The 27,383-nt window shown below is 38.4% G+C and overlaps 2 protein-coding genes across 3 annotated transcripts; one reads left to right on the forward strand and one right to left on the reverse strand.

Annotated features, from left to right (window-relative positions):
- Positions 1-6,587: 6,587 nt before the first annotated feature.
- On the reverse strand, positions 6,588-18,588 carry rgs11 (regulator of G protein signaling 11). Its single transcript, XM_084732668.1, has 17 exons — positions 18,351-18,588; positions 17,998-18,094; positions 17,721-17,771; positions 15,934-16,040; positions 15,620-15,671; positions 15,269-15,327; positions 14,991-15,067; positions 14,797-14,878; positions 13,510-13,578; positions 12,575-12,598; positions 12,409-12,470; positions 12,020-12,133; positions 10,962-11,077; positions 9,952-10,039; positions 9,712-9,850; positions 7,444-7,526; positions 6,588-7,352 (listed from the first exon to the last, which is right to left on the reverse strand). Exons 1-17 carry the CDS (start codon positions 18,411-18,413, stop codon positions 7,214-7,216), a joined length of 1,422 nt encoding a protein of 473 aa, XP_084588794.1. The 5' UTR covers positions 18,414-18,588; the 3' UTR covers positions 6,588-7,213.
- Positions 18,589-19,773: 1,185 nt separating this feature from the next.
- Positions 19,774-26,981, forward strand: ints15 (integrator complex subunit 15). 2 transcript variants are annotated; one of them, XM_084733104.1, is made up of 8 exons: positions 19,774-19,912; positions 21,475-21,675; positions 21,765-21,986; positions 23,615-23,780; positions 23,907-24,184; positions 24,274-24,511; positions 25,565-25,604; positions 26,533-26,981. In XM_084733104.1, the coding sequence occupies exons 2-8, from the start codon at positions 21,481-21,483 to the stop codon at positions 26,783-26,785; spliced, it is 1,392 nt and encodes a 463-aa protein (XP_084589230.1). In that variant the 5' UTR covers positions 19,774-19,912; positions 21,475-21,480; the 3' UTR covers positions 26,786-26,981. The 2 variants fall into 2 exon arrangements, with proteins under 2 accessions (XP_084589230.1, XP_084589231.1); XM_084733105.1 differs by lacking the exon at positions 19,774-19,912 and adding an exon at positions 19,954-20,101.
- The last annotated feature ends 402 nt before the right edge of the window (positions 26,982-27,383 follow it).

Consider the following 27,383-nt stretch of genomic DNA (forward strand, 5'->3'; position numbering starts at 1 on the left):
CAAGGAAAAATTCAACACTAGTGTCTCTTTCAGAAATCATGACCCAGTTACTCAAAATAATCCACAGACCTTATTGTGAGCAGTTTCTTGTAGGAACTATTTTCTTGAACAAATAATATTTCCAGTAGGCTCCACCACAGAAAGAAAGTAGTTCCTTCATGAAACCGCTCACAGGGTCTGTGGATTATCTTGAGTAAGCGAGTCATGATGTCTGGAAAAAGTAACTAGTGTTGAATATTTCAGATGTAATTCTTTGGTGTTTTGAGCGCCACAAGCTGAGTGCCATGTAGTTCCATTATGATCAAGAGAGAGCAGACATCGCTACAGCCGATATCTCCAAAACTCGCCAACTCACGCCAAAACTATCAAGACGGATGAAAAGCACTACAGGTAAAAGGAAAAATATAAAAACTTTTTTTTGGGGGGGGGGGGGGGGGGTGAACTGTCTCTTTAAAATTTATTTAGACCTATATTCTTATAGGTTGACCATTTGGGTAACACAGGCATGTCTATAATGCATTATTAGCACATTCAAATGACATTAGAATCGGGGCTTGACATACAGACATAGACCCTTACAGACACACTGAGGCAGTTCAGTTTTAATGCTCTTTTATTTTCTTTTATTTAGTAGTAATGTGCTGTGTAACCCAGGATTCACATTCTGCAGCACTGTTGTCACTTTGGCAAGGAGGTATAAAGCATCATGAATGTTGATCTTATAATACATTATGTCCACCACTTACAGTACTTTATAAACCTTGTTAGAAGCTGTCGTGCATCACTTGTCAAAGCTTGTAAATGCATTATAATGTCTTATGAGTGAGCTTTTAATGCATTGCAGACATGACCTTTATAGAAATTGTTCTTATATTTGAGCAAAAAAGTTCTAAAAGTTTGAAATTAGCAAAGTTCATAGACATCCTGAAACACACACACACACACACACACACACACACACACACACACACCATTTAACCCAAATCAGACCTGCTGAAACCTCCAAGGTGGTCCGTTGCACTAGTTAAGGTGTGAACATCCAAACCTTCAGGTAGCACACCACCTGACCTTTGACCTCACGACAGGAGTTTGTACATATTGTGTATGTACATATTTTACTAGGATAGGACATTAATGTTTGGAATAAATATTTATAAGGAATAGCACTTTGTGGAACTCTTTTAAATCTTTATATTCAGCCTATCATTGAGTGTGCTGATACAGTATAATTATATTTATAGTTAATGGAAAAGGTCCTCATTCTTGTGCCCTCTTATATTTTTTTGACAGCCTTTAAAATAGTATGACAAAACAATAACAGCTGAAAGTCCACTTCCTAACTTTGTTCTGGAACTTTCAATCATATAACATGATCTTCATCATCACAGGAAGTAAGCTCTTTATCTTTAAAACGCATCACTGCAGAACAGAAAAGAAAGAACGGCAGTGTGTTGCTGCTACGCCAGAAAAAGAAAACAGCTTGACATGAAGTTTATTTTTATAACAAAATACTGGAAATTCTAACTTCAATACAGAAAGCCGACGTTGAAAAATATTGATTTTTTGATACCACAGGGAAAACTTGACATAATCTTAAGAGCATAAATTTCAGATTTTTACTGAAAGAGAAACATAACAAGGCTATAACATGACAACGACAAACCTAACCCTTTTTAGATCAGACCTTTCAAATTAATTAAATGATTTAATTATCTTATCTGTAAAATTAAGTAGAGTTGTAGAGTTGAACTGATACTGTGGAATATTGAATCCATTTCCAATATTCATAATCCTCATGTATCAAGAAATCAATATTTTTGACAACACTAATATGCTAATGTTTATAAAAATAAACTTGTCTTGATTTAACAGTATACTACTGATCTTGTTTTAACGTGATAACATGTATCTTTATGACGTCATGTTATAACAATATAAGTGACCATATTGTAACGTGAAACATTTGATGTTATAATAAGTTATAACATGAAACCTGTCATGTTATAACAAGATAAATAGTGTACTGTTAAATCAAGGAAAATCTGTATATTGTAACGTGAAAATATGTTATAACCTTAAAATAGGTTGTTGTAGCTTGAAAATATCTTCTGATAATGTTAAAAACATCTAGTTAAAACAAACTTTTCATGATATAACATGATACTGATCTGTTTTCTGTTCTTGATCTGGCATAGCAGCGATACACTTCTGTAGAAAAATAACCAAAAACATCTGAAGAAATAATTTAAAACTGTAAACTGCTTCTTATGTCTTCCCATAACGTCAACCTCAACTTCTTAACCGTCTTCTTCCGTGCTGCAGCTCATTCTCAGACTGTAGCCAGCTGTAATTCAGAGGCTTTTCACTGACTGCACATGTGAACAGGTGGACAAAATGAAGTGTAGTAGTTTGGGATACAGGGTGCCTCTTCGTTCCTGTAAAACAATCCTTTGTGTACAGATATATGTATATGCAACTTCTATTGAAACTGGGCGACTCAGTGTCCTTTATTTTCTTGTCTATTCTCTGTTGTCTTTTTCCCACTCGAAAACCTTACAAAGTAACATCCGTTCTGAAGCACTTTCATGATTAAAATGCAGATTCCACTATGTACTGTACATAGCCTATATGAGTATGAATGGGCACTTTATGAATGTATATTCAGATTAATGTATCCAGTGCCTCCTCTTGTCTGTATCTTTGTGTGAATGAGTGCACTGTTATGTACTGGATGACTGTGTGAATGTGTGTTTTGTCTCTTGCATCAGTCGAGCAAATGAATACTTTCTATACTGTCTTCAATTTGAGACATATAGTTTAATTTGTCCTCATGTGATGATTCTCTCATTGTGATTTTGCACTGGTTCAAACTGAACGTTTCTGTCTCACTTGCAGAGCCTTCCTTTCATTGTTGAAATTGCTTTTTCTTGTGTGTGAGAGGAGAGAGTGAATCACTTTATTTTGTTGTGAAGTATGAGTATGAGCAGCAACAAACGATAAGTTGTCAACTATTGAATTAATTGCCAACTATTTAATTAATTGATTAATTGTTTTGAGTCACTTTTTAAGAAACATGTCCAGATTCTCCCAATCTCAGCTTCTCAATTTCTGGTTACAGAAAACTGAACAACTTTTGGTTGTGAACAAAAATCTCTTTGGCCTTTTGGAATCGGTGAACAACTTTTTTCACCATTTTTTCAGCAAAACAACTAATCAGTTCATCGAAAAATATGATCTGTTGATTGATTGATACTGAAACTAGTCATTAGTGAGTATGAAAAGGCGTTCTACCACAGCTCTCAGTGCTCATGGATGAAGAAACTTTATGTTCCCTGTAAAACATGATGTTACTTCCTTGTGCTGGATAGTTACTTTTCAATCTGTTAAGAAACCCGAACAGCATTTAGCCTACCAAAAATAAACCTGTTGTATGAAGAGAGATGTTTCATGATTATTTATTTTGCTTTTTATGTGGTCTCATACTGTTTTTCTTTACTCAGGCGCTCGCTCTCACACAGTCTCACACACCAAGAGAGGACGGGGAATGGAGGGAAGCGGATTACCATAATCCTCAGAAATATAGAAAGTGCTTGTTTGGAGTGTTGAAATGCCCATTTCACTGTGTGTGTGTGTGTGTGTGTGTGTGTGTGTGTGTGTGTGTGTGTGTGTGTGTGTGTGTGTGAGTGAGTGAGTATATATAGCTTCCCTCCATTAGTAAATTTGATGGGCTTTCAGTCTAGTTGTGCAAAGCTGACACAGATCAGTGCTGCAGACCACAATATTATGCCTAACTGCTCATTGTTTTTCTGACGGTCAAATCCAAAGGCCTGACATATTCTGACATGTAGTGTCTAGTAAGAGTCAAGGTTCAAGCATACTGGACCCTACATTTCCCACAATACAGCTCACAAGCATCCTTCACAAGACCTAAATGCCTTCATCTTTAAATCTGTATGCCCTCAGTATAGAACAGGTTTTCTGTTAAATGTGAACTCACAAGCTTAACTCAGTACTTTAAATCAGTGGTTCCCAGTCTCTTTCCTTAAGGAACTCCTTTTTTTTATCATTGAGCAAAGTGACAAACCCTGACTAAATGACATATCTTATGGATACTTAATATTATATTCAATGCATGACAATAGCAGTAGCCCTTATTGCATTACAGGTGAGTTTTCCTGGTATTTTTAGGAACTTTTTTTTTTTTTTTACAATTCTGTCTACATTCAATTTTAGATTTTAATTTTTAACAATCAGGCTTCTTTTTTGACAGATTCAGGATTTTCATCTCTCCTGACTCTTGGCCGTTGTTCTGGTAGGTCTTTGGTTGTTTTACTGGCATGCTTTACTAATGCAGGACAGAATTTGTCATGTCATGCCAATAAATTGAATTTAATTAAAATGAATGAAATGCTGAGATATACTGTAGATGTTTTTTTCACAGGTTGAGTAGTACTCATTATGGAGTTTATGTGTAAAATCTGCAGAGTGCCCCTTTAACCTGGATAGTCATTTAAAAGGGAACCTTGCTGTGTAGCAGTGGTGGTATGTTATCATAAGTCCTGCATAGACAATAATTGTTTATGTGGACCTTGGGTTTATGTGCCGCTTTTACAGCAGTGGATCCCAGGATAAATCTTAGTGCCGTCACGACAATTAAAAGGTTAAAAAAGTAAAATAAAATAGTAAGTTTCTTTGCAAAAATAATGTTTATTTCCTCTAAATATTCTCTCATTTGTTGTACTGGATACTTCCATATCCTCAGCCCTCTGCCTTAAATAAAATGTTCTGAAAAAGAAAAGTCACACTTCAACACTTTAAACTGCTCGCTACTCATGGTCACACTAGATATTTGTTCATTTTTAGCCAAAAAAACAAAAGTATGGACACCACTAATGCACAGGAACCATGAATACTTGTGTTACTTTGACCACATGCAGCCAGTAGAGGGAGCCAGTCCAGTAGAATAAACTGCTGCTACACCAGGACCAGTGGAGGGAAGTAAAGCCTGAGAGGTTATTAAATGGAGAGGAAATATATGAAAAAAAGAAGTTAAGACAGAGCAACATGTGCAGACGGTTTCCACTGTATGAAACAGTCCTGAACTGATGTGACAGCTGTGTCCAGTTGCACAAAACCACTTAAACAAATGTTTCCCTCAAATTTTCATCTAAGGATGCCTTAGAAATACAAGTTCCATTACATCACCATATGGATTTCCTTTGGATGTTGTGAAGGAAAATCTTAGCCCTTACCTACTAAATATTCTGTTATGTGTTGCAAGAAAGTCCTTGGTGACCATTTTTCTCAGATAATCTTAAGGGACCCATAACACTCCCTTAAAAGTGAAATAATTTGTGGAACAACTTAAGACAACGGCTGAATTTATGTTGAAGGAGGAGATACCAAGATGCATTTGTCAGGACAGGAAAAACCCACTGGACACAATGAGAAACTTCTTAGAGTGTAGATTTAATGTTAACACTAGAAACTCTGTAGCGAGATAGCCAAACGTTAATATTATATTGTTTTACTGAAACTCACCTGTTTTGACGTCTCCTGTCAATGTCATCAGGATCATTTTCATATTCCTTCATGACTTCATCTGTGATTCTTTACACAGCAAGGATTCTTGTAGGCTATTGATTTTGTCATTTATGGCTGGGTTAAAGATATATCTTAAATGTTACCAGCAATGTTCAATTGCAGAAAAATCCCTAGTTTATTCAAGGTTAAGAGTGTGTTTGCTACAAACTGTTGCTTTGTAGTTGCTATAACTTCTGGGAAAACACGACTAATGTGACTACTCGTGACATGGATCAAATTTTAATAATAACTCGTCCATGAACATGATTTCTGCCTGAATCATGCCAGATAGATTTTCATCAGCTGTGTTGGTTGTATCAAAGTAAAGAAAACAAGAAATCCCTTCATGGCAGGATTTATATATTGCGTGTTTAAATTTATTTTGCACTATGTGCTTGTACTTTCTAAATTTTTCATGGAGGGCACTCTCATCCTCTGTACAGTTTGGCTTTATTTTTCTTTTTATATTCTCTTTGTTGTCCATTTTTGAAGAAGCTAGCTAACACAGGCTAACTACATATGTAAGCTAAGCTCACTAAAAACTGACAATAAAGCTGTCTGGTACCTAGGACCATAGTCATGAGGTGTGTTCGGACAGTAACTGCTGTGAATTTCTAAACTCTCATGCAGGGAGACAATTTATGAGGCTTATAGTAATCCTAACCCCTCATCTTAGGGAGATATTTGTCTTAGGGGCCAAACTTAAGGTGGTTTATACAGCTGAGCAAGCTGTATTTGAATAACTTTATATGTAGTGATAAAATCTTCAGCTCAACTTTCACATCTGGATTTTAATAAATGTTGACCCAAACCGCATAAAGACTCTGTGCTTAAAATAGACTCAAAGGCTACAAAGAAACAGATGATGTGAGAGAAAGAAAATAAGAACGAGAGGAAGTCAAAGGAGAAGAAGAAGTAGATTTAAAAATAAAAGCCTGGTCACAGATACACACACACACAGTTTACCACAGCATGCAGAGCGGAGAACACAACACAACACTGAATGTTGTTATGACATTTTATTGGGATGAAAACATGCACGAGCAAAAATTAACAGCAACAACCATCATGATGTGAAGCTCCTGTGTGGCATGGAATGAACAAAACGAGCAAACTGTACGATAATCACAGACATGCTGAGGCAAATTTCTGACTAAATACATATTTTACATCTCTACTGCTTTATTAACAGTCGTTGTGCCTAAACCTGCTGCTGGGAAACAGAGCAGATTCTATATAAAAGCTACTGAGGGAGAAAAGAAGACAACAGGACGTACTTTATGGACTGAGATGGGATTCAGATGCAGGATGACTATGCAGCACTAAATGCAGTAACAGTAGTAACTAAAAGCTTGTTTTTCTCTGCTGTTCTCTCTGCTTTGTGCTCTGGGAATATGATGTGATGCTGCTGAGGAATGCATTATCACTTGTGCTCTGAGAAGAAGCTGTAACATTGAAATCCTAGCTCTGCTAATGTTGCAGTGGTGAAAGAAAAGCTCTGGCTTTCACGCAGACAATCTGACTTGAAATAAAAAAGCAGCGGAGGACTCCTTGGGTGGTTGCTATGGTGACCAACAGAGACAATGGAGGTGATTGAGTCTGACACAATTTTTTTTTTTTTGGCCCGGCATCAGGCATGGGAGCCGGCTGCAGAGTTGGTACCTGCTTGCCCGGCTCCCTTGGCATGTCCGTCTTCCTCCGTCGCCTGGGTGACAGTCTGAGCAGGTGAGGGGCTAGAGTGTCGCTGGCGTCTCATGAAGGGGAACACGCTGAGAGGAAGGAGAGGAAAAGTGTAATGTTAGACAATGCATGTATTAAAGTAAAAGGAAAGTAAGAGTGGTAATTAATGTGAAATTTTACCTTTTCTTTGTCTCCTGGGGGACAACAGCTTTGGCCAGCATGTTTTTGTACAGGTCAGACTTTAGATATCTTGGGTAAGAGTCCTACACACACAAGCACACACACAAACACAGGGCCATCAGACAGCATTACCAACCCACTGTTAACTAAGCAAGTCCTAATAACTGTGGGCTGACCTTAAAAGTTGCCGTTTTGATGTGTCTGCTCCCAGTTTATGGTTGAGACATTAAGATTTTCTACAGCTACCTAAAGTTGACAGGAAAAGTGCTTAATTTACATTCTGAATGGGATGACAATATGTTGTCTCTCTCTGTACATCTAAAAAAGTTGAAATCAGATATGGCGTCCCCCTGGGGTCAATACTGGGTCCCCTACTGTTCAGTTTGTACATGTACTTTAACTTCAACTCTGATTCAGACGGTTACAATGCGATTATAAACAATTATCAATGCATCTCGAAGCATCAAAATTTTATGCTTCTAGACCCGGGGTTGGTAGTTGGATTGAATCGATCTGCAGTAGCTCACCAAAACTCAAGAAGTAGCCTAGTTTTGAATTAATTTGTTGTTTCTCCATCTAACTGGTTCAACCATACAGAATGCACAGCCTGTCTTATAAGTAGCCGACCATAATATTGAGAATTGGGTTTTAAATATCCAGTTACTGACTATTCTGCATGATTCATGATCTTTCAAGAGAGAATCGCGATGTATCTAAAAATTGATTATTCCCCCTGCCCCTAGCCTCCAGGCAAGTGGTATTTTAAGTTGGGGATCTCAGCCCCGCCCTGCAATGAACTGGCGACTTGTCCAGGGTGTACCCCGCCTCTCGCCCAATGTCAGCTGGGATAGGCTCCAGCAGCCCGCGACCCTCATGGAATAAGCGGTTACAGAAAATGAATGAATGAATGATCTCAGCCCCCAGAGAGCACCGGGGGGGCTCAGCAAAATGCTTAGAAAATATAATTTCTAATAAATGACGTATTGAAACTTTATTTGCATTGCCCATCTTTCTGTGTCTGCAACAAAGCTGCTCTGCTCCTGAAATTTAGATAGCTAGCAGCTAGCTTGTGCTAACTCACAAAAACTGACACGTGAAAAGGAAAAGGCCTGATAAGCAGACCAACCGCCCAGCTGACAAAAACTCAGTTGCGAAAATCCAAAGAACCTTTTGCCACGTAAAACTCGCAAGTATGATGCATTCATGAAGTATGAATTTACTGCTGCCTGTAAGACTGGCTATGAGTGAGGGGCCTCAACATGGATAAAATTTGGGAACTCCTGTTCTAAGCAACAACATGTGTAAACCTAATTCAAATTATAATAATTACGCCGATGACACACTGTTTTACACCTTTCACTGCCCCTGGAGATCTAAACCCTGTTAAATCACAGACATACACAGCTGGATGCCTCCTCACAACTTCCTGCAGCTCAACAAAGACAAAATGAAATTCTAGTTATCTGTGAGAAGAAAACCGTCCTTGGAAAGTACCACAGCGGTCAGTGTGGGTGTTTCCTGACTTTTCTTTCCATTCAAAGCCACATCATCAGCATTACAAAAAACTTCCTTTTATCACCTCAAAATAGGAGGCTTCTCCTGACAAACTGATGTAGACGTGCTTCCATCTCTTGTGAGTCGCAGCACATTGTGAGCACATTGTTTATCCCCTGGAATTAAATATTCTATACATATCTGTGCCATATTTAATGTCTTTTGTAGTTGTTTTGTTGGCTAATGGGGATCCAAATAAATAAAGTGCACAAATCATTCATTCTTGAGAATTGTGACAAAGCCTTTTTAGGGTTCTGATTTTTACTCTTCATTTATGCTGGAAAAATATATTTTTGACCTGGTAATGGGCCAGCTTCCTAGTAATAGATTTTCTTTAATTAAATGTAGACGGCAACACTTTTAGATGGAAAATCTGATGGTGTTGATGACTTTGAATTTTTCCTTTCACAGAATAGTCGTAGTGAGTAGCCATTTTATTTTTTAAGGTGACTAAGAGTTTTCTTAATGCTAATCAAAATATTCTTAGTCTTATGAATTTTTCCGACCATTCCAGGCTGCCATTGATTTCTAATTTTTTTTCCATAGAAATGAACTGAAACTATTGTACGCCTGGAAGAGTTCCAAAAGTAAATTTCTCACACCATCATGGCTCAGAAATAGCTATAAATGTAAAGAATAATGTCCTGTCGTTCCTGATCTATATTCAAAGGGTAAGGTTTCGAGTATCAAACTACAATGGGCTCAAGTTCAGACCTTCTTCATGAGAAAGTAGATGTGCATTTGTGCATCGTCCATGACAAAACGATGTGGGTGTCTGATCCCCTCTAGAGTTTTATCCATTGTCTTACTGTCGATGTTGACCCAGCGGGCAGCTCCGGGAGCCAGGAAGTTTCTGAGTCACACACACACACACACAGAAAAGAGTGGCTGTTATTGAACAGTTAAATATAAGTGTATAAATGTGTCTGCATGTTTCTGTGCTTGTACACTTACTTGTAGATCTCTTCCACTTTCTCTATGATCTTGGAACTTTGTCCATGTCTGACATCCTCACAGGCCTGCCAGAAACACAGGTTCTCCGCTAACAGAGAGACAGACAATAAGGTGAACAAAACAACAATGATCCAGGAAAAAGCAACATGTAATTAGAGGCTTTTTATAGCACGACTGGCCTCTGTGGAAAACCCTGGCCTCTGGTAATATTTCGCAAGTCTGAACAGATGATCAAATCTCTTCCCTGTCTTCTGACCTTTACCTTCCTCCACCACATATCTCACTCTTAAATCTGTCTTGGACTCTCCTCTCCATTGTTTGTCTTTATCTACTCTTTCCATTCTCTCAACAAACAATGTCACGAAATTAATCTTCTTTTCCACTACCTCAGTCCTTCCATTGCCCGCTACTGGGATTGGAAAATGTCATTAGGGAAGATAACAAAATTTTGATGCTAATAAGGGTAAGAATTTATTTAATGTTAATATGAACAACTAATTAAATATTTATAAATATTTATAGCACATGATTCTGTTAAACAGAAGTTTGTTTAGACTAAAATATGGGAATATAGAAATATGGAATATTCTGTGTCTGAAACACTACACTTACACCAAGTTGGGTTAGGTCCGATCATCAGACCTCATCACTAAATGTTTTCACAAATTCAAAACAACCAGGATTTGGATTAGGATTTGAAGGTCTCAGTCTCATACAAATAGGACTTTTATCTCAAGACCCGTCAAGACTATAACTACAGGGATATGACTAAATTGCTGATGTAAGTGTCTGATCTTTGAAGTTACTTTACTATCTAAAGTAAGCTATCCTTTGTACTCTTGCACTTTATCTTGACTCAGTCTCACCCTGCCTTAGTCGTGGTCTTGACTTCGTCTCAACCCCTAAAAGTCTTGGTCTTGTTTTGGTCTTTATACACTCATCTCAGTTTATGTTGTCTTAACTATTTGCACACAAGTACATGAAAATGCATTTCCATATCTCTTCAGTACCACTGAACTCTTTCTCCAGGTAGGTCATGAACTCCCGCCTCCCCATGGAGTCACTGAGAAGCTCCATGAAGCTGAAGCTCCAGCATTCCACTCGGAGACGTGTCGGTGTAGGCACCCTGCTCACAGAAACAACACAAGGCACATAAGCATTCAAATAACAAACTACCACTGTAATAACTTCGAACTAAAAAAAATAAGGTCCTGAGAGGCTTCCAAAGCTAAAATGGCGACACATTATTTGAAGGGGTGTGCATAAGACTGCCCTTACACTGTCATAACCATGTCACGACACCTGTCATCAACATGAAGGAGTGTTTAGAAATATTTCTGACTGTTGTTATTAAGTGCCATTCAGTCAATTATGTAATTTTTAATACAAAGTTGACAAAGTAGTTTCAGATGTCTTTGTAATGACAATTGAACATTAGTTTTATGTTCTAAAATTACATAAAACTGTCACATGTGGTTGGTTTTGACACTGGCTGTCACAAGCCTGTTATAAGAGCGTCATGAATATATTCCTTTACCTCGAGTACAGTGACACATTATAGACTTGTCATGAAAATCTCATAAAGTTTTATTGCACTGTCAAATGCTTTTGTAACAGTGTTATGAATAATTTCCTGCACTTCAACTGAAGTGGTACCATTTGGACTTGTCATAAAGATGTCATTAAATGCTATAAGGCCAGTTTGAGGACAGCGTACAATACCAAGGTGTCTTAGCTTAGAGAGTTACCTAATGGACAGATAGCCATTAGCTGGTTTACTTGTTGCTAAATTAGGCTAATTGATGTTTGCTGTTATCTGTAGCTGGTGTTAGCTAGTTTGCTCAGTTAGCCGTGGAGCTAGCTGCCTAATTAGCTGACTAACCCCCAGGTTGATATTTGTGTCTTGGTTAAAGTTAAGTCGTCATAACAAAGACATCTTCATCTTATGACAGCATAATGACAGTCTTATGCACACCCCTTCAAAGAAAGTGTTACCAATTAAATAACTATTAGTGGACTTGAGCTTAGACTTGTTATATTGTGTGTGTGTCTGTGTGTATTTTCTCACACATCTGCGTTCATCGTCCAGTGTGCGGTGTCATCAGAGATCCAGGGGTTACTGGGAAGGCAGCCTTGCATAATGGGATCATGGTTCAGGTACTGCTCGCTGTATTTCACAAAGCTGCACATCCACACACAAATGCAGCGGCATGCACACACACAAGAACACACACATACACACAGTATTATTGTATTAGTGCTGCAGATCATAAGAGTTAATGGCCACTAATTCCAGCTTCCCTCAGGAAGCATCCATTAGTGGCTCTTATAGTGGGAGCACTAAGCCTTATGTCGATGCGTGCAAGAGACGTAGAGTTTGGTTCAGGCAGCATCAAGTCCATTAGTCCTTGTGTGTATTTGTGTGTGTGTTTGTGTGTTTATCATACTGGTACACACCCCTCTAGGCAGATGGATGACTTCACACGGTTTCTTCCAAGGGCCCTTTTACAGGTTTCAATCTGTGAACAAAAGCAAAAAGTACATGTAAACACACACAAATTCAGCTGTAATTTACAATCAGTGTACTTTAAGTCAGGCTGTATAAATTATATATAATGCTTACCTCATTTTTGTAGTAGTCACTGTTCTATTTCTATTAAGGGAAACACAATGTCATCATGTTAGGTCACACAACGACTGCCTTAATACATCTATACAGTCATTTCAACAGTGCGCAGCATTCTCATGTCTATATTAGCTCACCCACAAAAAATGGCTTTAAAAATTCCTTTTTCTCAAATGCTAAGTAGAATCGGTCAATACTGAAGCCTGCATCTTGGCCAGACAATTAATCTCACCTCCAAAACTCAACTAAAACTCTTGTCTCAAAATAGGCTTGTTCAAACAAAACACAAACAATTCTCACTCAGAAAGCAGGCATCATCACTCGTAACACACTGACCTAAAAAACACTAACAACAGGCAAAATTACGTCTTTGAAGTGTGAATAATTCATCACATAAATCTGTATTTCATTGTACAATAAGAATGACCTTTGTTGGCTGTACGAAAGTCAAGTTTTTATTCTTCAATTTATATTTCGCATCGTTTAACTAATTTACCTGTGAAAAATAGAAAGTTGAAACAAACAAAAACACAAATCCTGAAATCCCAGGGCTGCAATAACACTGTGATTTAAGTACAAAAAATATAACACTACCACAAACTACTACAAACAGGACATCTGGGTGTTCAGATGAAGTGATGAAATTCTTATAAGCAGCCATAATTTGCATGTGGCACAAAGAAAACAGCTTTTATGTTATGTCAGGCCCTAATTTTTTTACTGTCTATCTGTAATTTAAAAAGTTTGTAATATACTGTAGATGTCCATAGTGTGGCAAACCTCATTCGGACACTTACTTTGAAATATTCCCAGCAGCACAAAACAGGGAAAGTAACAAAACAAGGAAAGATGAGACTGAGAGTAGACATGTTATTACATTAGATTTCGAGGCAGTAAACCAGGAAGTAAAGAAATGTGATGATGTCACTGACCAGTGTAACTCGTGAGCTGAAGTTATTTGGTCTCTCCAGACCCATGTCCAAAACATTACGCACCCCAGGCTGAAAAGTACACACACACATACGCACACTAATAACTAAGTACTGTATGTTTGTCATAGAGCGTGTGTGTGTGTGTGTGTGTGTGTGTGCGCGCATGTGTGTGTGTGTGTGACTCTGATGACAATATGCGTGTGAGTGAGCACTTATCTTTCCCTGAGCTTTCCACTTGACTAGCTCTGACTTTTATTCTCAGGTTACTCTTTCTTTTTCTCCACGCTCTTGTCCCTAATTCATAAGGGCAAGAGACAAGATGGAGTCCCCTCCTCCAAACCCTTGCCCTCTGCTTCACCCTCTCCTCTCTCTCCCACATCCCAGCATACCTCTCCTTCTTCCCTTCCTGCCCCCCCCCAAGGTTTTCTTCCCTTCTGATCCTTCTGTCTCTCTGTCTGTCTGTCTCTCTCAAATGGAAAATCAAATGGACTGCTGTGGTGTGTGGGCAACATAAAGAAAGTGAAATATGATGATGATTATTTTCTTCTCTCCGTTTCTCTTCCTCTCTCCCTCTCTCTGTTGTCCCTGTTGTCAGCTGAGGCTTTTACCAGAGGGGTTGAATATTTCATGTAGGAGGCAGAGGGGACTGTGAGAGAACATAAGTGGGACCCCTGACTGTTTTAAATACTTTACAATACACGTTTCTACAGTCATGTAATATGGTAAAGCATAGTCTAGTACAGTGTGGTGTAGTATAGTATAGTAAAGTGTAGACTCATATGGTATAGCATTGCATAGCATAGTATAGTATACTATAGTATTGTAGTATAGTGTAAGTGTAGTATTTCTAGTCCACCACAGTAGAGAAGACTACAGTGTATAACAGCAAAATTGTGTATAATGTAGAGAAATATACTGTAGTATAGTGTAGTATGGTAAAGTATATATGTTAGGATATATTCTAATTCAGCACAGCAAAGAACACTATAGTGTAGAACAGAAGAGTACAGCACAGTATATTACAGTAAAGTATATTTAAGTATATTAAAGTATAGGATAATACAGAACAGTATAGTATAATATAGTTTACTGTACTGCAATATCCTACTGACTGTAATACAACACAAAAAAGAACAGTATACTATAGTGTAGTATAGTGTTGTGTGGCATATTGTTGTGTAGTGTCATGTAGTGTCATGTAGTGTCATGTAGTGTCATGTAGTGTCATGTAGTGTAGTATAATATATAGTCTGATTGAACAGTACAGTATAATAACAGTGGACGTACCGGTGGTCTGTTGATGAGCCAGTAGGCCTGTTCCTGACAGTCTAGAACAATGCGGTCAGCCTTCCTCCTCTGTTTGGACGCTCTAAACAGAAATCACATTGTAAGTTTGTGTGTTTGTGTGTCTGGGCATGTACATGTGTCTGTGTGTGTGTGTGTGTGTGTGTGTGTGTGTGTGTGTGTGTGTGTGTGTGTACCTGAGCTGCTCTCTGGCTTGCATCACCACAAAGTCCCAGGTGTGGTTAATTCTCTTGTGCAACACACTGTACCTCTCCTAAAAAAGGAAGAGGCAAATGTGACGAATCAGCAAACGAGGAAGACACAGAGGGGAAGTGGAAGGACTGGAATTTTCTGGAAAAGGAATACTGACATACTGTAGGTCCCGTAGGCTTGTTACCTCAGACCTAGAACTGCATAATTCATGCTACACACATTTTGTCTCTTACTTACACACATAATCACACACATTACTCACCTTTTCATACTCCATGAGCTCTCCTTGTTTTCTTATGTTCTTTTTAGCCAAATAGATCGCTGTTGGGATATAAGAAGAAAAACAAAAACAGTCAAGTAATGAAATGTCTTGATCTACAGCATACGTTTCACTCCTGTAAATACTTAACAGAACTCTTGTACGAGGCTGTATTTGTAATGGAGGAATTACTGGTAGTATGTCATATATTATAATGTGAGGATGGGTGAGAAATGGTTGTTTTCCCTCACAGTTAAATATATAAAGGAGTTCCAGTTGTGCTGAGGATGCATTTTATTTTCCTTTACTCTACTGGGATGCCCTCTCACCCCCTCAGTTTGTTTTTGGCATTACCATAGTCCAGCTCTGACGCAGGCCATCGGGTACTGGTCCAGAAGTAAGGAGTCTGAGAAAAACGAAGTGACATTTTTGTGAATAGTGTTTGTGAACAGTGAAGCGGTGCTGAAAAAGTGGCAGCAGAGAGTGGCAGATGGATGGGGGATTAGGAAGTGGGCTAATGGAGTGAGAGGGAGAGAAAGGGGGATAGACGGCGATAGGAGGTGATGGTTTAGTTAAACGTGGTGAAGCATTAACTGAAAGGCGGGACAGTAGTGTTTTTTTTACAAGAATGCAGAATGAACGTGCTAAATGGTGAATGATCGATTTACCTGGAAGCGGTAGGGTGACTCATCAGGTCGTAGCACAAGAGATCTCGGCTCCTTGAGGGGGTAAATATACCCGTATTTCACCAGCATGCCACCAACGTGCAGCGCTTCTGTTAAAAACACCACAGAAGAAACAAATCACAAGACAGCCTCACAGTCTCAGTTTCTGTAGGTGATTTTCCAAGCTGTAAACTTAGGCTGGGTTGCACCAGCAAGGATTAATTTTTAAACCCAATAAATTCTAGTTTAACTTCAAGTTATGTTCCACCAAACTTTATAACTATCTTAAAATTAAGAAAGATTAAATTTAAACCTGTCTTTCAACAGGTTTTAGTTTTTACTTGAAACATTGATCAAATTAAATTCTGTTTTACCAAAACTTTAACCTCCAATTTAAAATATTTTCCAGTATTAAACTTACACAGTCCCTTCTTTCTTCCGCTTCAGTTGATAATTTGCAGTTTGCTTCTTTGCCAAGCTATCACGAGAAGGCAAACTAACTTTTTAGCTAGCTGACAATATTAACTAACAATATTACATCTTGTGTTTGTTTGATTTTTTTATTTTTTATTTTACTTTGTAGCCAGCTAGCAAACAACATTTTGTTAGGACATACAGAGCAGTTGAAAGTTAACAGTTTTCCCCCTCTTTCATACTTAAAAGGTCCCGAGAGACTTCATATTTATTTGTTTTAATTTGGGTAAACAGGTATCTCCATATTGATTAAAAACTATTTAATTTTGGTTTAAACCACAAAACATGGATTTACTAAATTAGTATTGAAATGGGCAGCAGTGCTCTGCTTAATTTCAAATCTGGATTTTCTCATTTTAAACCTAGTTTTGATAGACTCGGATTAGAACTAATCTTAGATTAAATGAATCTTTGTTGGTGCACCCCAGTGTCAGAGTAGTTCCTGTGGCTTTTTATTCAAGCTTACACACCTTTAAGACTGTCATGAATGTTTGTATTCACAGCACACACTGTGATAAATGATGAGCTGAACTAAGTTAGAAAACTGTATCATGTTCGATGGCACAGGGAAGAGTGTTGATTTCATGTGGGATAAAGCTCTCAAAGTGAAAAAACTGAATGTGGAAAATAAATAATTGCCCACAAGGAATAAATGAGTATAAAATGCTGTGGACCTATAATGCAATATTTTTTTTCTATCAAATACTTGCACCCTGTCAGCGATCTCTCTCAAATCAAAGCTCTGTTCCAGTGATGAAACGCATCATCAATCTTCAGCCTCTCCTCATTTGTTAAAGAGCCCTACTTTTATGACTGACAGCTACCAAAAAAAGCTGTGTGATGCATTTTAATCAGCTCTTACCACTCTCCCCCTTGCTCACTGACTCCACTCTCCCTTACTTTAGTCCGCTCTGAGGCAAAAGGGACCGGCGGTCTACTTTTTTTTTTTTTTCCAGCCCCTAATTTATTTCAGGTACGGCGAAGTCTCCTGAGATGAAACCCTCCACAGGGACGCTAATCAAACCCAGATCATCAGGTGAGTTAATCAGACTTGGAGCCTCTGGGGCTCACCCCATTCCTGTTTACTGGAAACAATCAGCAACCCCCACAATACACACACACACACACACACACACACACACACACACATCAGTACCACGTCAGTTTGAGAGAAAACACCATATCCTGGCAACACACTAGCAACGACACACAACAAGCCAGTCACACTGAGACAGACAGAGAATCACAGCAAATATTCTCTCCATCACACACACACACACATACACACACATACACTCTATGCATCAGTTACTTACCCTCCTCACAGATATTGTATTTCTGGATCAACCAGTCGATTATATCTCGGCCTGAGGAGAAAGAAAGGAGACAAGAAAAGAGGACAAACTTCCTCCCTCTGCTCTGCAAAGCACACACAGTATTCTCCAAAAATCCACTGCTGCATTATGCATGAGCGCTGGGCCAGACACAAGCTACAATGTGCTTGTTCACACATGCACACACACACACACACACACACACACACACATAGATGCTGATGCACACTGACATATAGGGGCACTCACACACACACACCTGTCATGGCGTGCGGGATGACAGTGATGAGGAGCCTCTGGTTTCTCATCTTCATGCCCATGTCAGGGTCCTGCATGGCCACAATCACTTTCTCCATCTGTCAGGGCAACACACACATCCATGTCAGCATGCAGATACACACAATATTTAAAAAAAAAAAAAATACACATTTAACAGTAAGAAACTGAAAAAAACAAAGCAAATATTGAATGCTGCACCCTTTGATAACTTGTTTTCATCATGGCACCCGTTCATATGTGTTGTATGTCTACAGATTCATACAGGCTTTAATCTACAGTATAAAATGCCACATTATAAAAATAAACCAATGCAGACAGAGTCGACGATCTTACCTTTCGAAAGCATGTCATTTGCTCCCGGTTCCAGCCTCCTTTAGCCAGGGTGTTGATGGTCATCTTGCGGGATGCTTGGGATCACTCGACGGGACGGGAAAGTGAAGACAGAAGTGCTGCCGGGAGCGCGCACAGACTGAGAGTGCACCACCACTCTTTCCTGGTTTTTTTCCCATCAGGCGCTCTGGTGCCCGGCGGGCGCGCCCCTGTGTAGATTAAAAGAGATTACAGTGTGCCAAAGTGATTTTCAATATGATGATATATAGTTTCTGGTGTTACAGAGGAGAAAACAACAGCTTCTCTATGCGTGCTTTTATCCCTGTCACAGATGTAAGGCCATTGAAAAGGCAAATAAAATATCAACAATCTCAAAATGATAAAGATTATATACTGTAGACTATATTACAAAAGTCACATTTAATAGGACGCATTAGACATGACACAATTATGATAACATATACAGACATTAGGGGAGAGTGGGGGCAATTGTAACATTGTTTACATTTTCCTTCATCACTAATAAACAATATACAGTAATCTTTTGATATACAAAACATATATCTGCACCACTGATTTTTGTTTTCTTTTTTTAATGGGTCTTTCATTATTTGTATCAAATTCATTCTGTGATTAACACAGGTTTATGAGATTTTCGTGTTTTGTTCTACAACATAAAATATGTCAGTTAATATTTACTAAGGAATTTTAAATGAGACAACAATAGTTGCCGTAGACATTAAACATCATCACCGTGAATATCAGTCAGTGGTGTCTTGAATTTACTGGGGAAGATTCATATTCATAGAGCTAAATTCCTATATTCAACCTCATGCTTTTAACTAGTTTAAAGTGAAACCGAATGCTATTTTATGTCTCTTGAATTTGTTAATAATAAGAAAGGCATGTCAGATGCCAGTATTTGTTCAGAGATGTTTACTTAAAGGAATCTGTCACAAGAGTTACCAATATTCACTTTTTTTAAATTTTAATATTATTTATGTTTATGTATCTATGTATTTATTTGCTAGTTTACTTATAATTTCCTCTCATCAACTATTCATGTATACTCCCTTCTGATGGAATTATTCAATTCATATATTGTCATGTTCAATTAAAAAAAAGTACGTGAAACTAAATTACGATGTAAATATCTTCAATGGAATAAGTCTATCGAATATCTCTAACAGCAATGTATAGGCCTGATGAATAAAACGTAACAATAATGTAACGATAATTTTCCTTTTGTGACATATCAATAATGAAAACCCTTCCATCTTTATTTGGTATAGAATGACTTAAAATTAGATTATATTGTTTTTTGTTTTTCCCCCTTTATTAAGATTTACCGCGTGCCTAAATGCTCGATTGCTAACAATGAATGAAACCGCCTTTGTTGATATTTTCAAACAGCACATGCACCGACTCAGCTCCGTCAATGGCAGTAGTTTTATGCCACGCAGGCTTCCGTAGAAGCCGGAAGTGGTTCCGTCGTCGTTTAGAGACCATTCACCAGTCTCATAATCGGCTAATTTAATACGTATATTAAGAGGTTCTTTGCACAGGTAAGAGCATAACTAAACAATTGTGTTTTTTGAAAAGTCTGGTCGGATAATAACTAACGCAGGTGAGCTTTGTAGCTGAAAAAAGACAGTCTTTTTAGCTTTAGCTTGCTAATCGTAGCTGTAGCAGAGGGATGGAGGAGACCGACTGACTGTGGAGCTGCTCCACATGAAAAGTGTTGAGTTACAGCTGTGAACACATAATCTACGACACAGATATACAATAATGTAAAATCAACAGATGAGTTTTTAATTGCCTTTCTTGCATCAGTGTTTATTTTAAAGTTATTTTTCTTCTTTCGTGCATGAACAAGTAAACAGGCTGAGGATCAGTACATTGTTGTGTTATAACTAGATGTTTTTAGTTTACTAGATTTTCTTTGCAGCCACTCTCTGACAAATTATTTTAAGACTTTGTAAACTATACCTACAATATCATGTCCATGTTGCTTAAATTGAATGTTAAAAATGACAGTTACTACTCATTTATTACAGGAGTTTAACCAAATTCTTTAATCAGGTCTTTAACATGTCACTCTTGAAATTTCAACAACACGTGGAACTTTTTATTTTTAATGTTTTAAAGTGATTTAAAGTGTTTTTGTAAAGTTTCATTACTTAAACAGGTATTTTACAGGTAAATAATACACACAGCACTCACTGCAATATATCAATTTTGCATCTCTTGTGATATGAGAATAAATATCCTCTCAAATTTTATCTTTTTATCATCATAGGACATAAGTCTTGTCTTTTCCAAGTTTTAAAGGCTTCATTGCAGTAAAGTGATGTTGATTTCTGTTCTAGCTGTTGTATTATTTACCTTTATTCATTTGATTATTATTTTGTTATATCAAAAATCTCATTGTGCTAATATTACAACATTGCAAAATATTGATGTCAGTGTATTTGGTCAAAAATATTGTGATTATGGCTGTAACTAACTTACTTACATTGTCAAATAATCTGTCCATTACTCTCGATTAATCAATTAGTTGTTTGGTTCCATAACTGTCTGAAATTATGGAAATGTTCATTTAACATATTCACATTTAAGATAATTTAATCATTGCAGCTGTGATTATGACATTTGACTTTGCCCCTATCGGCCAGCCCTATTATATACTGCAGGGACATTGAACAGGAGTGCCAGACGAAAGCAACATTATATTTTGACAATGACAAGTGACAACAAGTGCTTTATTGTAAGCTCATCAGCTGTTCATAACTCTGCCAATTTTCTGTCAATGTAAAGCTGAGTCTGTTATCCTGAAAATAAAAGCCCACTGCTCTGGAAATACACACTCTGAAGCTGGAGTTCAGTGACTGCCTGTCTCACTGCCTGCCAGACTCCATTTATATATTTCTCAGTTTAACTGTTATAAACATTTACTCCTTCTAAAAGATAATTGACAATTTGTTACAACTAATAAACAGACACTAACTCATTCGGTGAACATTTGGCTTTAATTTTAATTTTAATTCCCTAATTACTTAATCCCTGATGGCATATCATGGCCATTTTATGATTTAAATTTGTCAAATTTTCTATGGATTTCTGTCAGGTGGTGATGGGTGACATTCGTCAGTCGTTGCTGCCTCGTGATGTGCTGAGTGCAGCCAAGGAGCTGCTGTATCACCTGGACATCTACATCTGTAACCTGGTGCAGTCAGGGAGGCAGCCTCCTCAGGTCGACTCCAAAACCCTGGAGCTGGTGGAGGAGTTCATTCTACATGCACCCAAGGACAGAAACACGCCAGCCAGGGTACGACACAAAATGCTTGTACACCGATATATAACATAGAAATGCCCAAATTTTGGACAGCCAATAAAGTGTCTGTGTGTTTCTTTCAGAGGATGAGTGCTCTCCAGGAGCTCCAGCTGTTGGAGATCATGTGCAGCTGTTTCCAGGAACAGAGCCGCGATACTGTTCGTCAGCTTATGTTCTCCGCCCTCTTCAGTCTCCAAGGCAACCAGGCAGACGAAAGTCGCATGGCGCTATTAGGCAAACTCGTCTCCATGGCAATCGCTGTGGGCAGGGTTCCTATCTTGGAGTGCGCCGCTACCTGGTTACAGGTGAGGATTCAAACACACACATTTACATATTGAACAAATGTTTGTATGTTTATATTTAATTCAAGTTTTAGATCTTGAGTGTGAGATCAGGCTGGGCAATGTAACTGAAAATTTTTCTAATGATAATTATTGATAATTTTTAATAAAGACGGTTAGAAAAAGGGTTACATCTAACCACTTAAGCTAATCAATATCCACATCACAGTTGTGCTAATAATGATGGTAAAGCCTCAAATGTAATATTACAATTATACATCAGTTGCCAGCAAAATAAAAGATGTAGTCAAAATGTGTTTATATTGTGCAGTTACACTTTGCTCTCAAAATAAAAAAAACTTTCATGTGTTATCTTTGTTTCCCTTGAAACACACATAAACCTCATTTCCTACTCCAGCAAATAGGCCAGACCTCAGTAACGACATAGAAACCATTTCTAGTCCCTGTTGAGTCAGTCAGCCAGTTTGAGCCAACTTTAACGCTTTATAGGATTTCCCAAACTGAATAAATATCACACATATAAACACAAAAGTGCTTTCTTAGCTCAGTTGTGTTGTAACTATGATATTTATTTTTAAGATAAGATTTTTACATGGACAGATTCAGCTACTTTGTTTCTAAACTTCACATGTATTTTGAAGCTGGTAGCACCTGTCACAGACTCCCTGGTTCACAGCTGATGGATGATGCTGAACAGTTTCTGCGTGATCTAAACATTTCCAATAACTCTAGAGTGTTGTAAAGTCCAAAAGTCAAAATGTATTGATAGATTTCCCAAATTCACACATTACCATCTTTTTTATCTTACAAAATATTCTGCTGCTGTTGATATTTATTGGCCTTTAGCCTTTTAAAAACAACATTGTGCCTGTGGTCAAAAAGCTGTTTCCTCTTTGCTCTGTGTTGGTGTTAATAATGTAAATGTTGTATAAATGTGACTGTAACAGCTGACAGAAATAGGCTGACAGGAGGTCATAGTCCAGTCAGGCTCACTGCAGTTTATGATTTATTTTCATGAGTAAAAAATTGTCTAAACCATCCCCCATCTGGGCAGAGTAATATTTTTAGTGTGCTGCTGTGCTGATTTGAGTACTGTAGAAATGTCTAGTTGACCAGACAGATTGCTACACCAGAACTACTTGTTACTCTATTTATCAAGGCACAGAGGTAATAATTTTACTGTTAACGCAACAATAAAAAGCAAACCCAAATAAATACATTGACACAAATAAATAACAAATGAGGATAAATAAATAATCTTTTTTCTCACTCCACATTGTTTCTGTTGTGTCACATGTTGATGATGCAACTGAAAACATAACCTGTCAAATGATTAGTTGTTTTTTATGTGGTTTCATGGAAGTTTGCATTTAATGCATTTAATTTTGTGAAACTGTTGGACATTACGTTGAACAATGTTATGTTTTTCTCATTGCTGCTGATGAAGTGTCTGTTGCCTGTACATATCACTGTTGTTTTATCACCCAGGCCTGGTGTGAGGCTAGTCCGACCGATCTAAACACTCCCAATTACTCCACTTGTCTTTGTTATATTTCCGTAGTGTGGTGATGTACATTTGTGTACTGTGGATATACTGAACAGATGCCTCTGGATGTGTTTGTGTCCTGCAGAGAACCCACCGTGTGTACTGTGTGCGCCTGGCTCAGGTGCTGGTAGACGACTACTGTAGTATGGTGCCAGGCTCGGTGCCCACCCTGCAGAACATCCACAGCGCCAGCCCACGCTTCTGCTGCCAGTTCGTCACTGCTGTCACCACCCTATATGACCTCACCTCAGGTACTTTGTTGGAATCGCACAAAAATACAGAAATATTTAAAAAGTGGGACCTCCATAAAATGGGATTTGGGCAGAAGGAATCCAAACATCTTTATTTTAATGGCTGAAACTTGTGTGTATTTTTAGAGGAGCTCACTCCTCCTTTAGAACTCCTCCAGATGATTGCATCATGGATCCAAGACGACCCTCGTCTTGTCCTAATCACCTTCCTGAACACGCCCCTCTCTGGCAGCCAGCCACTCAGCTCACTGGATGTCACACCATTAGCGGGGTTGGTGCGCTGGTGCGTCAAAGCGCCGCTGGCCTACAGGAGAGAAAAAAAGCTGCCGCTGACCAACGGCACTGCTGAGAGTGAGCCAGAGGTTGGGCCTCTGTTTTCTGCTCTCCATCTGAGCGTCCTGCAGGTGTGTTTTGATACATTTACATGGGGTACACCGAATGCCTCCAGCATACACAGTGAAGATAACAAAGCCATTTTCCCTTCCAACTCTAGGTCTTCATGCTTTTGCCGAACATACTAAATGAGAAGGGGCTTTTCGGTCGCCTGGCACTGCTCCAGCTGGAGTCCTTGGCCACACTGACCTCTGACCTCTCCAGGCTGTTGGACCAGGCCGACAAACACACACACACGTCATCTGCCGATACACACGCACTGTCCCAGCTCACACTGGACCGGCTGGCACAAGCCCTGCAGGTGGCAATGGCCAATGGAGCTCTGCTCTGCTCCAGAGGTAAGACTGTGACAAGGAGGGATGGAAAGATAAAAGTGGAGGAAAAGTAGAGGCTAGAAAAGTGGACAGGAATTAGATTTACACTGTAGGAAAAATTATCTTGTTATAGTTTGACTCAGCGTCCTCAGCAGCTGCATTTTTGTGCCTGAGATTATAATGAATTTGGCAGATGTTCAGTGTACGTGGTCTATTTCTCTCTGTCCTGTCACTTCATACTGTGCTGTCTACTAAAGAGCTTATAAAGCACGCATCCAACAACAAAGACTTAAATTTGGAAAAGGAGGTTGTGCTCCGACAATGGGATTCACAGTAGAGTGCTAAACTCACATCCCCGCCAGCATATTCCAAAAAACTGAAAAGGTAGCACATCTTAAAGTCTCACATTTCACTTGTTTATTTGGGTCATATCACAACAGTTAGGTTTCATAAGCACTGCTTTATTGTGATGTGAGCCAAATAAGTGAAATGCGAGTATTTTGTCCTTCTTGGCTTGAAGACATGATATGCTGCCTTTTCAATTTTTAGATAATTTGTACATTTTTAAATGAGAATTTCATGGTATTATTGTACTTAAAGCTGGTATCTGCAATTTTAAAATGACAGTTTGTCTATTATTTATTTAACCTTTATTTAACCAGGAAGTATCTTAGGATACATGATCTTTTCACAATACCTCCATCTGTCCATCTGTGTGCTGAACAGTCATGTAACAAATAAGCTTTCACAACAGAATATATATATACTTGAGCTGTACATTTCACACTGTTTTATTTTTTTCTGAGTAATAATTATGCATAAGCTTAATGGCATTCCAGTTTCTTAGCTAGTGCATTTTCCAGCTGTTATAGTGACAAATCAGTCCTCATGATCTTCTACATCTCCACATACTTTGCTGTAGATCTGTTGAGGGCAGCAATGTGTGAAAAGATACAGATTTGAGTTGAAATGACAACTAAATAAGTAATTGATTAATTGTTTTTATGCTTCATGGGTTGTCTCTTGATGCTGTGGTGGTTTTTGAGTGCTTATTTCCTGCTGCTGTTGTCTCCACAGAGGACCTGAGAGCCATCTGTTCCCGCCTCCCACACAATAAGTAAGAAACATTTACTGTCTGTTGCCCTTTCACATTTTCCACTGCTTATTGGGTTTCAGTTAGAATTATGTAGTTTGAGTTTGACAAACACAGCACCAGGTATCACCAGATAATTTACAAATGAAAAGTGGATTTGTTCAGTGAGCTGTGATGGATATAGAAAATAGAGTAGAGTTTCACCTTATTTTCTACCACACTTTTTACTGTGAACTGCACAATAGTTTGTTCAGTAAATCGAAAAAATAGATATTTTAATTTTTTAAAATATTTATTATTGTATGTTTTTTAATAGGGTGGTCTCATTTAATCTCATGTGAGATGGTCCAAATGTTTGGCATGACACAGAAATAAAAATTAACACAAATACACTTTGGCATTGCAGGCTACATTTACCATAAAAACAGTGCCACCCTCAAGCTGTTGTGGGTGTGCTAACAACACAGTAGGATCAGTTTTAGAAACATCAAAATAATTCTAGTGAGTACAAGGGCTGCAAGTCTTAAGTTGTCTGGTTTATAAAATGTCAGGAAATGGTGAAAAATGTCAGTGTTTTAAAAAAAATTACTCAAACAAATTTGATGATTATTAATTCCACACACAGTTTTCTTTTACTTTCTTTTATTAATGTGTTGAATATATTAACATATAATCACAAATTCTGAAGTATTTTAATTGCATAAAGAGGAATGTTTAGGAACAGCCAGAAAATGTCTAAATCTCATTTGGACCAGAACTGTGCAGTTCTCACTGATAAAAGAATCTCTGTAGAAGTGTAGTTTTGTTTTGCAGATGTGTCTCAACCCTCAGATTTCTCTTGTGATGTACAACTTGTGCTTAAACATGATTCATATTTGACGCTTTTGTTCCATCTCTCTTCTCTTTCCTCATCTCTTTGTGTCCTCGCCTCTTTGTCTCTTTGCATCTCCAGTTTGCTCCAGTTGGTGTTGTCAGGCCCTGTGATGTACTACAACAACATCCACACCCCTCCGCTGGCCTTCAGCCCACACGCAGCTCACTCCCCCATCGCCTCACACCCCACACACCCCGCACACCCCGCACACCCCGCACACCCTGCACACACCCCACACACACCACTAGCCGCCCACCCCTCCTCTCATCCTCAGTACCCCGCTCAGCCTTTCATGACGGGGATGCCGTTCCCTTTCCGACCCAGCCACTAAAAGAAACCCGTTTGCAGATGTGAAGTTGTGTGTTGTTTATGTGTGGATGTGTGTGGATGTTTGTTGTTTGTTTGTTGATGTGTATGAATAAATGTGTGAGCGACGTATTGTGTATTATGATGTTAATAAGCAGATTTGCTTTTGCTGAAAGTCTGTGAGGCTAACATGTCTGTCCAATAAATATTTTTTTACCTCACTTTTGGTGTTGTTCTTATACCGACCACTTGTGGTCACTGTTGTCCTACTTCCAGCTGCAAATACAGCACACCTGCTTACAAATGTCACAGATACATATTTCAGGCCTTTATTTGAATTATTGCAAAGCACATGCAGCTCTAATTTTGCTTTATGCAAATTGGATATGTTGTACTATATTTTTTACCTTTTTTAAATATTGTTTTTGCATGGATATTAATAGAGTCTAGACAATGCATTCATGGTTCGGTCATATCTAGGGATCGAGAACTTTAAAGATGTGTCTATTAACAATGCCTCTGTGTCATTTCAGCAGCTCTCAGATTCTTTTTCACTCTCTTAGCAACAGTTTTGTCTGCAGTATGTTTCCTGAGTTTCCCAACCAACCCTGTGGCACACCCTT

The sequence above is a fragment of the Lutjanus erythropterus genome, chromosome 12 (assembly GCF_056507025.1).
Source record: "Lutjanus erythropterus isolate fLutEry1 chromosome 12, fLutEry1.hap2, whole genome shotgun sequence".
NCBI classification, from domain to species: domain Eukaryota; kingdom Metazoa; phylum Chordata; class Actinopteri; order Lutjaniformes; family Lutjanidae; genus Lutjanus; species Lutjanus erythropterus.